Below are 12,884 nucleotides of genomic sequence, written 5' to 3' on the forward strand. Positions count from 1 at the left end.
GTGTGTCCAGAACCGGTTATGTGGTAGTGGAATTACAACTCAACAATGCTATAACTAGAGCCTATTGCTTTTGAAAAACATTATCATATTTTAATATTAATTACATCTAAGGATGACCCACATACTGAATACTGAAGTTGTTTAAAGATGGCACTCGCACTACATGCAAAGTAGGAACAAATTACCTTAAAATTAGATAAACTGCTAAAGGATTTGAGACGCATGGAAATAAAAATGTGGCATTAGACAAGTTCATTTCTGAAAATACACCCTATGGTAATTTCATTACAGGTGAAACATGTCCCATACTAAACACTTTGTGTCCCAGTTTATAGACCCTTGTCCTGTCTTAATATTAAGCACATACCAAAGCTATCCTTACACTACACTATTTTTGTTTTGTTTGTTTAATTCCTATTTCATTGCTTTACAATGACAAATAAGTTGGCTGAATCTATACATGTAAACTGCAGTCTCAGATTACAGAGGACATTGCCAGGACACACTAATGCTTTGCAAGATACTTGATCACTGATATCTCATTAGATCTTATGACATGTCAAGATGTCCAAAATTCTTCAAGCAGAGATAACTAAGCCTTCTACAAGCACATTGATATAGGCATTGAATGTGATGCACTAAGCTGTATATTCAGTTACTTAAGATCTTGAATTCACATATTTTAACTGGGGATGCTGTGCCTGGGCTGATCCACACACCAGATAATGGTTTTACAGTCCTGTCCACTTTATTCTGAGGGATCAACTGAAGACCACTGTAGTACTGTAGAAAATATATAATTGCACAGTAATCAACTAAAGCATGGTACAAAATACCTTAAAAGGTTAAGACAGTTCAGTTATTGCCCCCCAAAATAAAGTGAAATGTGTTTCCTGTCGACAACACTGCTACATCCTCTTTTTAACTACACTCAGCATAGATACTGGAGCACTGTTTTAATCATTGTCTGATAAACTTTGTTGAGATGGCAAAAGTGTTGTTGATTTAATTGTTCCCAGCTGATGTGTCAATATTTTGATCTTCACTAGATTGAGGGTACCATGTGCAAAATGGATTCCTATGGGTGTGCTAAAGGTTTATCAGTATGTTTGTAAACAACATATGAAAACAAAACACAAAGATCATAGACTATAATCAATAGTTCAGGAGGAATGTTGATTATGACATCACAATGTTTAAATCAATAGTGTAATGTTTTTTATACACAGGGTTGGAGAGGAAGACACTTTAACACAGACTATGTATCAACTATAACAGCATAACACAGGAAAGATTTGGGGTAAACAGCATAAAACAATGAAAATAGTAGCCTATGCAAAAGAAACACCCACCATTTTAAAGGACTGCATAAATCCATCCATTATCATTAACCGCTTAATCCTTTACAGGGTTGCAGTGAGCCAGAGTCCTACCCAGCAGACACAGGACTACACCCTGGATGGGACACCAGTCCATCACAGGGCACCACACAGAGGGCAATTTAGAATGACCAATCAACCTGAACAGCATGTCTTTGGACTGTGGGAGGAAACCTATGCAGAGAACATGCAAACTCCAAACAGACAGGCCTCTAGGCCAGAATTGAACCCAAGACCCTGGTGCTGTGTGGCAGCAGCACCAACCACCACACTACTGTGCCATCCAGACTTCCTAAATCAAAAGTTAAATGGCTCATTTTATGGAAAATAATGCAACTATTACCATATTACATTTTTATACGTTATTATATTTAAAGCTGACTTTGGACCATCTCTCTCTTGCACACATTTAAATTATTTTGCTAAAACAGTTTTTCTTTTCTCTTTTTGAAGTTGTTGGCTCATTACCAAACCAGCAGCGATGTGTAATATACGCCACAGAAGTAATTAGCTGATAAAAAATTCCATTTGAAGTGACAGGAAATGTAGTTCTAGATAAAATATTTTTCTATATAAGAAAAATGGTTTGTTGTTAACATAATTCCAAAAACTACGTACATTTTGGTGTCTGGGGCATTCTATTATGTTTGAAACCAAACCAATAACCTTGCTATCAGGTTACTACGTAAACTGCCAGCTCGAAGGGCGGGTGTGTGCAATACACTGTGAATGTGACCTGTTGTTTCTTCCCAGAAGCCAGTGCAGCTTGTTTGCTGTGACAGCGGAGGAGGTGCCTATGTGGTGAATGCTGCTATGCCCATAACACTTTTAGACGGCACTTTTTGGGGGTTTTGACTTTTTTACTAATGTAGAATGTCCAGGTTTAAAATATCTTACTAACAATGCGGCGGTACCTCCGCGTGCTCCTCGGCTGTATTTTGTTTGGTTTCTGCTCTATTCTGTATGTGTTTAGCCAGCTCGCTGCGTCTCTGGAGGCGCATGACGGATGGATGGGTAGGAAACCACAGCAGAGAACCGCTGTTCTGCGGGGGGAGAGCAGACACGGAGCCGGGAAAGGGGCGGGAAAAACAGGCCTGGAGAATCAGTACTGGTACAACAGGTAAACATGAACTTTATATGCCATATATAAACGAGACCACTGTATTCCGTTTCTTTAAGTTAAAATCATAAATGTACTGTCAACCGCAATAGCTACTTATGTAGGTCTATATCACTCAGTTAAGTGAAACGAAGGTCTAATTTATTCATAACGCTGTTGAAGTGAATCATCTAGCAGCAATTCAGTCATGTTGCCAACATTTTGACTGCGTGCAGCAGATGATCCCACATTTCATTACATTTGCAAATAAGCGGTGAGCCTTTCATCTTCAATACGACTACTTAAAACGACTTTGTAATCATTGAAATACCAATCAGTACAGGCAATCCATGTACAGGCAGCTTCGAAAATGTGTAAATTGTGCTGATCCTTTGTGATTGTAGATAATTATTGTTTTACTTTTGTCTGTGTTTTGCTGCCTTTTCAAAACATTTGCTGACCATTAGCATAATGAGCAGCTTGGTGGAAGTTGGTTGAACATCTTCTGACACCCAGCATTACCAGAAGATTACAGCAGCTAACAATGCTGCTGTAATTGGAAATGCCGTTGAGCAAAATGATCCTATATGCAGCGGATCTCGTCTTTATCAAATTCTGAAAAAAACAAGTGACAAATACGTGCGTAATTGAACAGCTATATCAGTGGTCCTCAAAGTGGTGCCCGCGAAACCAGGCCATCGTGACCGCGGCAGATATTCTTACGCTATGGATCGTGGGCCTCTGCGATACGATCAACCCTAACAATCATAAGTTAGCTGGGTGGTACATAAACTGTGTGTGTTTCAGGTGCAGGTACTGACAGCAAGTTTAACCAATAGGAGAGTCAAATATTTGCCAAGTTTTACACAGCTGTCCAATCATAAGCAAGCAGAGGCCGTTCAGGGTATTCTGCTTGAGAATTGAAGGCGAGTGAGTAGCCATTGATTAAGTAAAATATCTGACAGCTGTCCAGTCATTCGTGAGCAGTTATTGAGAACAATAATACATTTCAGTGTTTTAGAATTTCATTTTCTCTCCAATATTTTTTAATTTCACCAGACAAGGGAAACACGGTAGTATATTTAGTTAAGTATACACTTTCTCTGAATAATTGTACTGGAGATGAGCGATCTTTAAAATCTTTAAATTATATAAAGAATAAGCGCAGCAGGCACAATTACTGCCTGAGACTTGGCCTTATCAAAGTGAGCCAAGAATAACTCCCACTAAAGCATGAACTTGTATATTGAAGTAGTTAAACAAGAAATTATAGTAGGACTAAAGAAAAAATGTAAACTTAATTTAACCAATATTGAAGAACAAGCTATGACTGGGTTGTTAAATGATGATGATATAAGTATAAGACCGGCAGATAAAGGATCGGGAATAGTGATAATAAACACAGAGGACTATATGAAATGTGTAGAATGTGAATTAAAGAATATGTATACATATGAAGAAGTTAAAAGCAATAGGATCAATAAATCGGTAAAAGAGGTTAAGGACATTGCAGAGAGACTGTACAATAAAGGCAGTATATCAAAAGAATAAAAAAAAAAATACCTGCAGCCACATAATGCAAGAACAGGGCTGGCAAGAGGAAATCCTAAAATGCACAAAGAAAATCACCCTATGCGAATGATAGTCAGCACGATTGATAATCCAACGCACATAATAGCTGAAATAGCAGAAAAACAACTTAGGTCACACATTGAGAAATTACCAAGTTATGTTAAGGATACAACACAATTTTTAAAAAGACTTCACTAAAATCACTAAAGCACAACCTTCCAGAGTATACAGTTTTATTTTGCATGGATGTAAAATCCTTGTATCCAAGTGTCCCTTGTAAAGAAACTTTAGAAGCTTGTCAAAAAGCACTAGATAATAGACTAGATAAATCAATACCCACAGCAGAGGTGCTGAACATGATCAGTGTAGTTTTAGAAAACAGTTATTTTATATTTGTTGATAAAAATTACAAACAAAACTATGGTACCGCAATAGGATCTAAACTAGGAATGCATTTTGCCAGTACATACATGGGGAAATGGGAAGAACAATTACTTAGAAAATCAGAGAGAGAACCTTTAGAATACATTCAGTTTGTAGATTATATTTTTGGCGTTTGGACAGATGGAGAAGAATCTCTTTTCCAGTTTCATAAAATGGCAAAGGAAATACACAATAATATTAAGGTGGACCTTCGATGGACAAGAAAAGAAATATAATTTTTAGATACCGTAGTAAAACTTGAAGAAGGTTCAATTGAGACTGACCTCTTCTATAAACCTACTGACATGCACCAGTATTTACACATGTCCTCTGCACATCCAATACACACTAAAAGGGCAATCCCAAAGGGGCTAGGAATAAGAATACGAAGAATATGCTCTAAAGAAAGTGACTGTAAAACAAAGACATGTATTAAAAACAAATCTTAAAAAAAGAGGATACAAAGAAAGAATTATAGAGACAGAGTTAAGAAAAGTGGATAAACTAAAAATAGATGATCTACTAGATTATAAAAATAGAGATAAAAAGGTCAAGAGAGTCCCATTAGTAATGACTTACTCTAAACTTTTGCCCAATATTTCTAAGATAGTTTGGAAACACTTGCGTGTTCTATATAATTCAGAAAAACTGAAAAAAGTGTTTAAGGCCCCAGTTGTAGCATTCAAAAGAGAATCTAATTTAGGTGATATTCTAGTTCACAGTAAACATAAAAGAATAATTGACAGAATAGGCTCTACAAATACTTTCACTAGTACATGTAAAGTGTGTAAATACACAGACAAAAGTAGAAATATAATTAAACATAAGAACACCACATATCCACTAAAAACTAATACCTACTGTAAAAATAGCAATGTTGTTTATGGGATAGCCTGTGAAAAATGTGATGAAACAAAATATGTTGGAGAGACTGGAACAACGTTTTATAAAATAATTCAGAACCACCTTTCATTAATTTAGAAATAAAAAAAAAATGAATGAACCAATAGTACAGCACTTCACCAGTCAAGGACATGACATAAATGATATAAAGTTTGTAGTATTAGAAAAAGTAAAATTAGATAATGCGACATATAGAAGAATAAAAGAAAGTAAATGGATAAATAGACTGAACACAATTATGCCAGCGGGACTCAACAGAAAAGAATGAACTAATTAATTCCAATAAATATATATAAAAAGTTAAAAATAATTAAATAAACAAAATTAATTCAAAAGTTGTGCATGCTGATGCACTGGGGAGACCATATCAAGGCTGATCCTCAGAGCCAGCATTGCATGATAATATAAATATAAGTTTATATAAAATAATGTTAATTAGAATTAATATAGATTTAAAGATATAAGTAAAAGTGATGTCACATATAGAACACCATTACATCATGTAAGAATAAATCATGGATTTGAATATAAACAATAACAAGTAGTTGTCATGCCATCAAACACCTATAAATACCTCCAATGTTTTGATTCAAACACAGGCTCCCTTGAGAAAGATATGTACAACATATCGAAACATTGGGCAGCTGGCTCTTTGAGCTAAATATATATATATATATATATATATATATATATATATATATATATATATATATATATATATATATATATATATATATATATAAAATTCTAAAATTCTATCTGTATCTCGTGGCAAAGCAGTGTTTAAGATGAGAACCTATGCCAGTGTTCTTCATTGCAAGGCCTGCGGGCCACTGGCGACCCCTGGTGGACCTTAGTGCGGCCCCCGACAATACACAAATGTGAAAAAAGAAGTGTGGCGGTCTTCACACTGATGTCTTATCGGTGAAAGTGGCCTTCCTCTGAAAATTAGTGACCTATGCAATAATCAGCGTGCCTGCATCAGCTAAGTAAGATCAATTTATGCCCGTGGCCAAATTACTTTGAGAACCACTGAGCTATATGGTATAATTAAGCGATAGAGCCCGTCGATGCAGGCTCTACCGTGTGGTAGATGACCGCGACTTGAGTTATGGTATGCATCCTGAGCTGTAGGCGAGGTCACCAACGAAAGTCAAGGTCATCTACCACACGGTAGAGCCCGCATGGAGAGGGCTTTATCACTATTAGAAAACGATTTATTTCTTTATTCTCTTCTTTAAAAACAAACAATCTATATTTACCTTGAACTTATGATATTTCACCAGGTAACCTTCCGCTGAATAGAAAAACGACATGCACGTAGAGAAAACAGTTTTTTGTATTGTTATTATGACATTGCCAGATAAATTAACTGTAGGATTGCTGAATAGTCTGTGTAGTATAGAGTCGGACTCGAAACTTCTTTTTGGAGGTGGGGCGTCATTCATGGTGGAAGGGAGTGGATTGGCTGGTGCGGAAAGAACTGAAACAGGTTTGGCACTTTGACTGGCTGGTTTTGAGTGAGAGTGTTGTTTGGATCCAGCTGATGACAGAATTGTGGACCAATCATGTCTTTCCTGTTGATTTTCTCTCCAGTAGCTGCAAATTGAGCCTTCATTACGATGTACTGTCACAAACGTATGATTTTGCTTGTCTCAAGACCAGCGTCAGAAAGTACGTTTAAGTAGATTTTTATGTTATCAGATTAGTTGTAGATTAGAATGTCTTTATGCGCGGATTGATTTTAAATTTATTTACAGTTAAGCATTTCAGTGGTCCAGCGAGCATCTGTGCAAAATAAAAGCCAGCTAGATCTGGAAGCTGATTGGTTGTTTGCACTCGATCGTTTTCTAATTAAGCGATAGAGCCCGTCGATGAGGGCTCTACCGTGTGGTAGATGACCGCAATTGGAGTTATGCATCCCGAGCCGAAGTCTAGGGCACTAACAAAAGTCAAGGTCATCTACCACACGGTAGAGCCCACATCGACGTATATATAACAGAACTAAAATTAATACATAAAAAATATGCATATGGTGAAATTTATCACGTGACCGGTTATATGTCTAGCATGTTATTCGACCTTTAACCAGAGTTTATATGTTTTGATTGTTAAAAATTCCCCATCCCTAGTCTGGGGATGTGCTTATCTTCAAAAAAGCCATTGTTGGAGCTTAATCTGACAACTGCTGTAGAAATTAAATGTGTTCAGAATAAATAGTTATTCTCATATTTACAAACATGAATATATATATATATATATATATATATATATATATATATATATATATAAATGACTAAAGCAGATGGTTTTCACAGGGGAAATGTTTTGGAATTGTACCAGCATGCTGTAGATTTGGTGAATAGACAGTACATAACCAAACACAACGCCTTACACCAGAGGCTGCCAACATAGACTACAGTACTGTGCTGTCCCTTTTAATAAATTATTGTTATTGTCACAAACTTTATATTAAATTAAAATTTATGGAGCCAAGCTGATTAAAAAAAAATACTGTACTCCCATCTCTACTTTTTTTGAATTCAGAAAAGGATTGATTATAGCTCTACTTTTTAAAAATCTTTTTATTGGTTTGTTTTTATCTCTGTTTGCATTTACCTGTTATCTGGTCCTTGTCTTGCTGACAATATCAAAGCTTGCAATTCTGTTTTTTCTTTTTGATTTGTTGAGAAAAAGCAATGTGACTGCTACAGGTATGGTAATCAACCGTGTAATCTGTGTGAAATTCTGTGTGTAATAAGAAGATACCAGGAGAGTTGCATTAGACCATACATTTTAAAACACATCTTGGTTGCTTATTGAAACAGTATATATAACATAGGATAATCAATGTCATAACTACTAAGGAGTGTAAATGTGTAGGCCTTCATCAGCATTGCACTATTTTCTGTAGATTTTTAGGGAATTCTACTTAAATGATATGCTACATCTACAATCATACAACTTCCTATACAGTGTGTGCAGCATACAGAAGCTATACTGATGTGCTGACCCTTTTTCAATTAGAGATATGATCAATGGCCTGGCTTTAAAAAAAAAAAAAAAAATCAATCATAAATAGTATACTGTGCATTATCATAGAACACGTCATGGTCGGTATTTCGTCTTTGGATGGGTTAGCACTTCTTCATCTTCTTTTTGAGGTTCTTGTTGCTCTTGGTTTCGGCTCTTTCATTTCATTTACCCGTCTTTCAGCCCTTGGCCTGCTGACAATACCAAAGCTTGTAATTCAGGGTGATCTTGGGGAGCCAGTTTTTTGTTTTGTTTTGTAGATGTATGTGACAAAGAAATAGGACTGCTAGTATATTTACAAACTGTAATCAAAATTTCTTGCAATGCAATCTTAATATTTCTCTGTGTAATAACATGGAACATTACATTTAATGCAGCCATAAAATGACAAATGATTGTTTAAATACTGTAACTCTTTGTATTGATTCCTATATAGCAATGACATTTTTTTTTTATTCGCTACGTGAGTTCTTGTTTTTTCAAAGTTATTTTTAGTTAATAAAACACTTAAGTATTACTAGATTTTGGCTTCTTTAACATGTCGATCACATAACATTCAATAAAGTATTATTTGCCACCAGTTTTTATCAAACAATAATTGCAATATAAAGGTGCCTGCCAAATAAGTAATAATAATATAGTTGTCTTTTTTTATTAAAAAACAGAAGTTGTTGTGTTTTTTTTTTGTTTTGTTTGGCAGACCTTTGAAAAACTGAGCCATTTTTAAACTTCTGATTTTCATTTGATTTACTGTTCAAGTGTTACAGTATATGGAATTGAATGTGCAAAGCAAGTTTTCAGCTATAGTTGCAAGAAGAATGGATGAAATTAGAAAGTCATAAGACAGACAATAAAATGCAGAGATTGGGCAAAACAACTAAAAAAAAACCTGCCACAACACTGTCACTGGTGTGTAGGGCAATCAGGATAATACTGATTCCACATGGTGAGGTTTTTAAGTTGATCTGCAGAGATATTCTCTCTAATTCGTTCATGCATGTTGGAAGAGTGCTTTCAAGATTGCCCATACAAAAGTGTGTACTGTGCTATGGATAGTAGTGTTTCAAACGTTTTTCCAACCCCTGAAGGAAAGCATGACTGCTGCTGGAATATGCCACCTTCTATAAAGGTGGCATATTCTTTTTTCACCTTCTGACTGGTTAGTTATATTCAGGTAAGTGCTAGTTATACATAGCATGTTTTGTCTTGCCCTGTTGGGTGTAAGAATTTTTCACTGTCTTTCTGGAATCCCTATTGGAGACTGCCCTCTGGGGTTTGTGGAAAGAACTGCTTTTTGGAAGCTGCTTTTAGGTAGGCTTGACTTTACAAGACTGTAATAGTATGCAGTAATCAAGTAAATGGAAATTAACTTATGTTAATTTGCATGGATGCAGTTAATAAATAAATCAAATAAACATTAATTTAAAACACCATAATTACAGTATTTAATTCTGCAAAAGGTAAAACTTGCAGGACTACCAAGTTGTATTTAATCAGATATGGGAATCTGTCGTTACCATGGTTAATCACCACTTTTATAATAAAATTGGGCTAGTGGTAGTTGCTAGCCAATGTCTTAAAAGGGGCAACCAGATAGCTTTGCCTGTTGAAAATAACCTTCCCCAGTAGCCCTTTTAATGTCCTGTGTCAAATACTAAATTGGTCATCAAAATTCATAAATTCTTTGGGGTCTTAATATCTTTATAATTGCTTAAATCCATGTAACCAATCAGTGTGTTCTTAAAAAAAAATTTCCAGTTCTGTGGAATTTTGTTTTAATTAATTTGTGGATTTGTTATTTTGAATTACTGAACAAATGATGTAAAGCTGAAAGAAACCACATTGCTGACCATTTATAACCCTGGTTTAAGAATATTTTAAGCAGTATTTTGTATTTTGAGTAAAAAAAAATTGAAAAGATGCTAAAAAGAGAGCACTTGATAACATCATATGGGAGGGGAAAAAAGATCTGTAGAGATCATATAATCCACCATGTACGGGGTTCAATTGATAAACCTGGAAAATAAATCAGAAAACATTATCTTCATTCCAGCTTAGATTGTTAAGTAGAAGGAAGAAAACATTGTCTCCCAGTAACCAATTTCAGAATCCAATTCGCAGTAGTGTCTATTGTGTCAAATTTATAAATTTTGTTATAAAAGTTTGTCTAGAAATGTTTGTTCCTAATAGATTCTGTGGTGACTCGTAAGAACTACTGTATATATAACTCTTTCAACATTGCAGACCTTTATAGCAGTCTAGGAAGGTTACAGACTGCTCAAAACAGCAGATTATTAGCCTAATCCACAATGATAAACCTATTTTTATATTTTTGAGCTTTTGAAACCATTTTCTAAGAAGATTTTATTTGTTTGTTGATTGATTTATTAGAAGTGTTGAGACTATTAGATTAACTGTTATATAAAATGCCTTGATAATTGAATTAAATAAAGGTTTAAAAACAAAACAAAAAAAGTATTTTCGATTGCTCCAAACGGTTGAGGATGCTTTGCCAGCTGATTTTCATAACTTTGGTACACAAAGGGCCCTATTTGAACAGTGGTGCTATTTACATCTGCCACTGTTTAGATCATTTGACTAAATTCCCACAGAATTGTAACTTTGTTCATATTAATTTGAGGGCTGTATGAACGCCATGATGCTATTTTAAACGATGTACATTTCATAATTTTTACTTTTTTTTTTTAGCAATAAGGAACAGCTTGTCTGAACAGAAGTTGGCCCTCGGTGTTAAAACACAGATGACTGCTTTGTGGGAGAGGACTGTAAATAATAATTTTGTTTTTAGGCACACAGTATAACCCATGCTGCCAGGAAGGTTTATGCTAGCTTCTTCATTTATAAATAAAGCCCCAGATGGTCACTGTGGTACAAAATCAAAGTCTTAGCACATCAGAGTACAAAATAAAAAAAAGGCAATGGCACACACATCCCTCTAATAGTCTTGTACTATTGAGTAGAATATAGAAAGCAAGAATGAAGAACACTGTTACTGCCTGAGCAAGCTGTGCTGTTTTGTGGGTTGGACAATGCAATATAAATATCTAGCAATTCACTGTTAATGGGAAGCCGGGCCTGCACGGGCTGCTGGAATTTGAAGTCATGCGTCTATGAGGTGTTTTAAAAACTGCTCTGTGTACACTTTGTGACCAGTGCGTTGTGCTCACTGTATCTTGATCCTTCAGGGACATGGGAAATAATTTGTAGTTAAGTCTGTTCTTAGTGTATGCAGGATTCTTAACCCTGTATTTGGTTGTTCACGAAAACAAAACCCTTATCTTGAGTTTGTAATCTGAGCGAGTGATTTCAGTAAACTTCACTTTCATAGGTTTATCTACAGTAGGGATTATAACCTGTAGAAATGCTTGAACTTTTTTTTTACTTTTTACACAGATACATTATGAGAAAAGCAGATGCCTCGGATCCCTCAAACACTCCTGTTGAAACGATGCACCTTGCTGTAGTGGCCTGTGGAGAGAGGCTTGAAGAGACTGTTACAATGTTGAAATCTATACTTTTATTTAATGTCAAGCCCATTCAGTTTCACATTTTTGCTGAAGATAATCTGCACATCAAATTTAAGGACATAGTAAGTAACAGCAATTTAATATGCCATACAATTTTGTTTTTAAAATAACATGATTGTGGTCTGGAACTGTTCAGACTTTTAAATGGTTTGCTTATAATATGTGCTAACAATTTTATAAACTGTAGAAGAGTACGATTATTTTGCATGAATCCACTTTTGTCAAAAAACAATAATCTCTCTGGATCCCACACTGTTTGTTTTATCGCCTCTGTAGAGTTTGAAGAAACATTTTTGCTATAAATGGGGTATAGCTGAACTGTTAATGGTATTAATCACAAATGCGATTTTAGGATTGTAAAAATATATTAAACAACCCATGCTGTATTTGTTTTAAGTTATAAAAACAGGAGATAATACAAATTGGTAAAAATCAGCAATCCATTATTTTCTTTGTTGATGCAGCTGGATTCTTGGTTGGAGTCTTATCGTTTAAAGTTCAGTTACACTGTGCACTCCATAACATTCCCCAGCGGGAATGCTGCAGAATGGAAGAGACTGTTCAAACCTTGTGCATCCCAGCGGCTCTTTCTTCCTGTAAGTACAACACTTATCTTCTGATCATCTCTGCAGTTTAGTAAACTGCCCCCTCCCCCCCAACTTTTTTATTTTTTGTTATTGCTGCTTTGGGGACTTTAGCTCTAAGCTAAAAAAGAAAAAAATATATACCTGCTTTCAATTTGGGGCTATTTTTAGATCTTTCTAGCCTATCCACTGTGGGGTTGAACATTCAGTCTATATTTAACTAGACATTGCACCATCCATTGTCAAGGTGGACAGCCTGAATGACAGAGGGCATATTTAAAAAGAAAGAAAGGTTTGAGTTACATGGATGTTTTTTCATATGGTTGGGGAGAGGCCTGTTACA

The 12,884-nt window shown here is 35.4% G+C and overlaps 1 protein-coding gene across 5 annotated transcripts in view; it reads left to right on the forward strand.

Annotated features, from left to right (window-relative positions):
• The first annotated feature begins 2,129 nt into the window (after positions 1–2,129).
• The window catches only part of LOC121318131 (glucoside xylosyltransferase 1-like), a 42,475-nt gene continuing 31,720 nt past the window's right edge, over positions 2,130–12,884 (forward strand). For all 5 annotated transcript variants that reach the window (XM_041254455.1, XM_041254452.1, XM_041254451.1 and 2 more), the window contains exons 1-3: positions 2,130–2,499; positions 11,824–12,019; positions 12,422–12,553. In XM_041254455.1, coding sequence (XP_041110389.1) covers positions 2,282–2,499; positions 11,824–12,019; positions 12,422–12,553 — 546 coding nt within the window. In that variant the 5' untranslated portion in view covers positions 2,130–2,281. The remainder of the gene's footprint in view (positions 2,500–11,823; positions 12,020–12,421; positions 12,554–12,884) is intronic.

This window comes from Polyodon spathula, chromosome 7 (genome assembly GCF_017654505.1).
Source record: "Polyodon spathula isolate WHYD16114869_AA chromosome 7, ASM1765450v1, whole genome shotgun sequence".
Classification (NCBI taxonomy): domain Eukaryota; kingdom Metazoa; phylum Chordata; class Actinopteri; order Acipenseriformes; family Polyodontidae; genus Polyodon; species Polyodon spathula.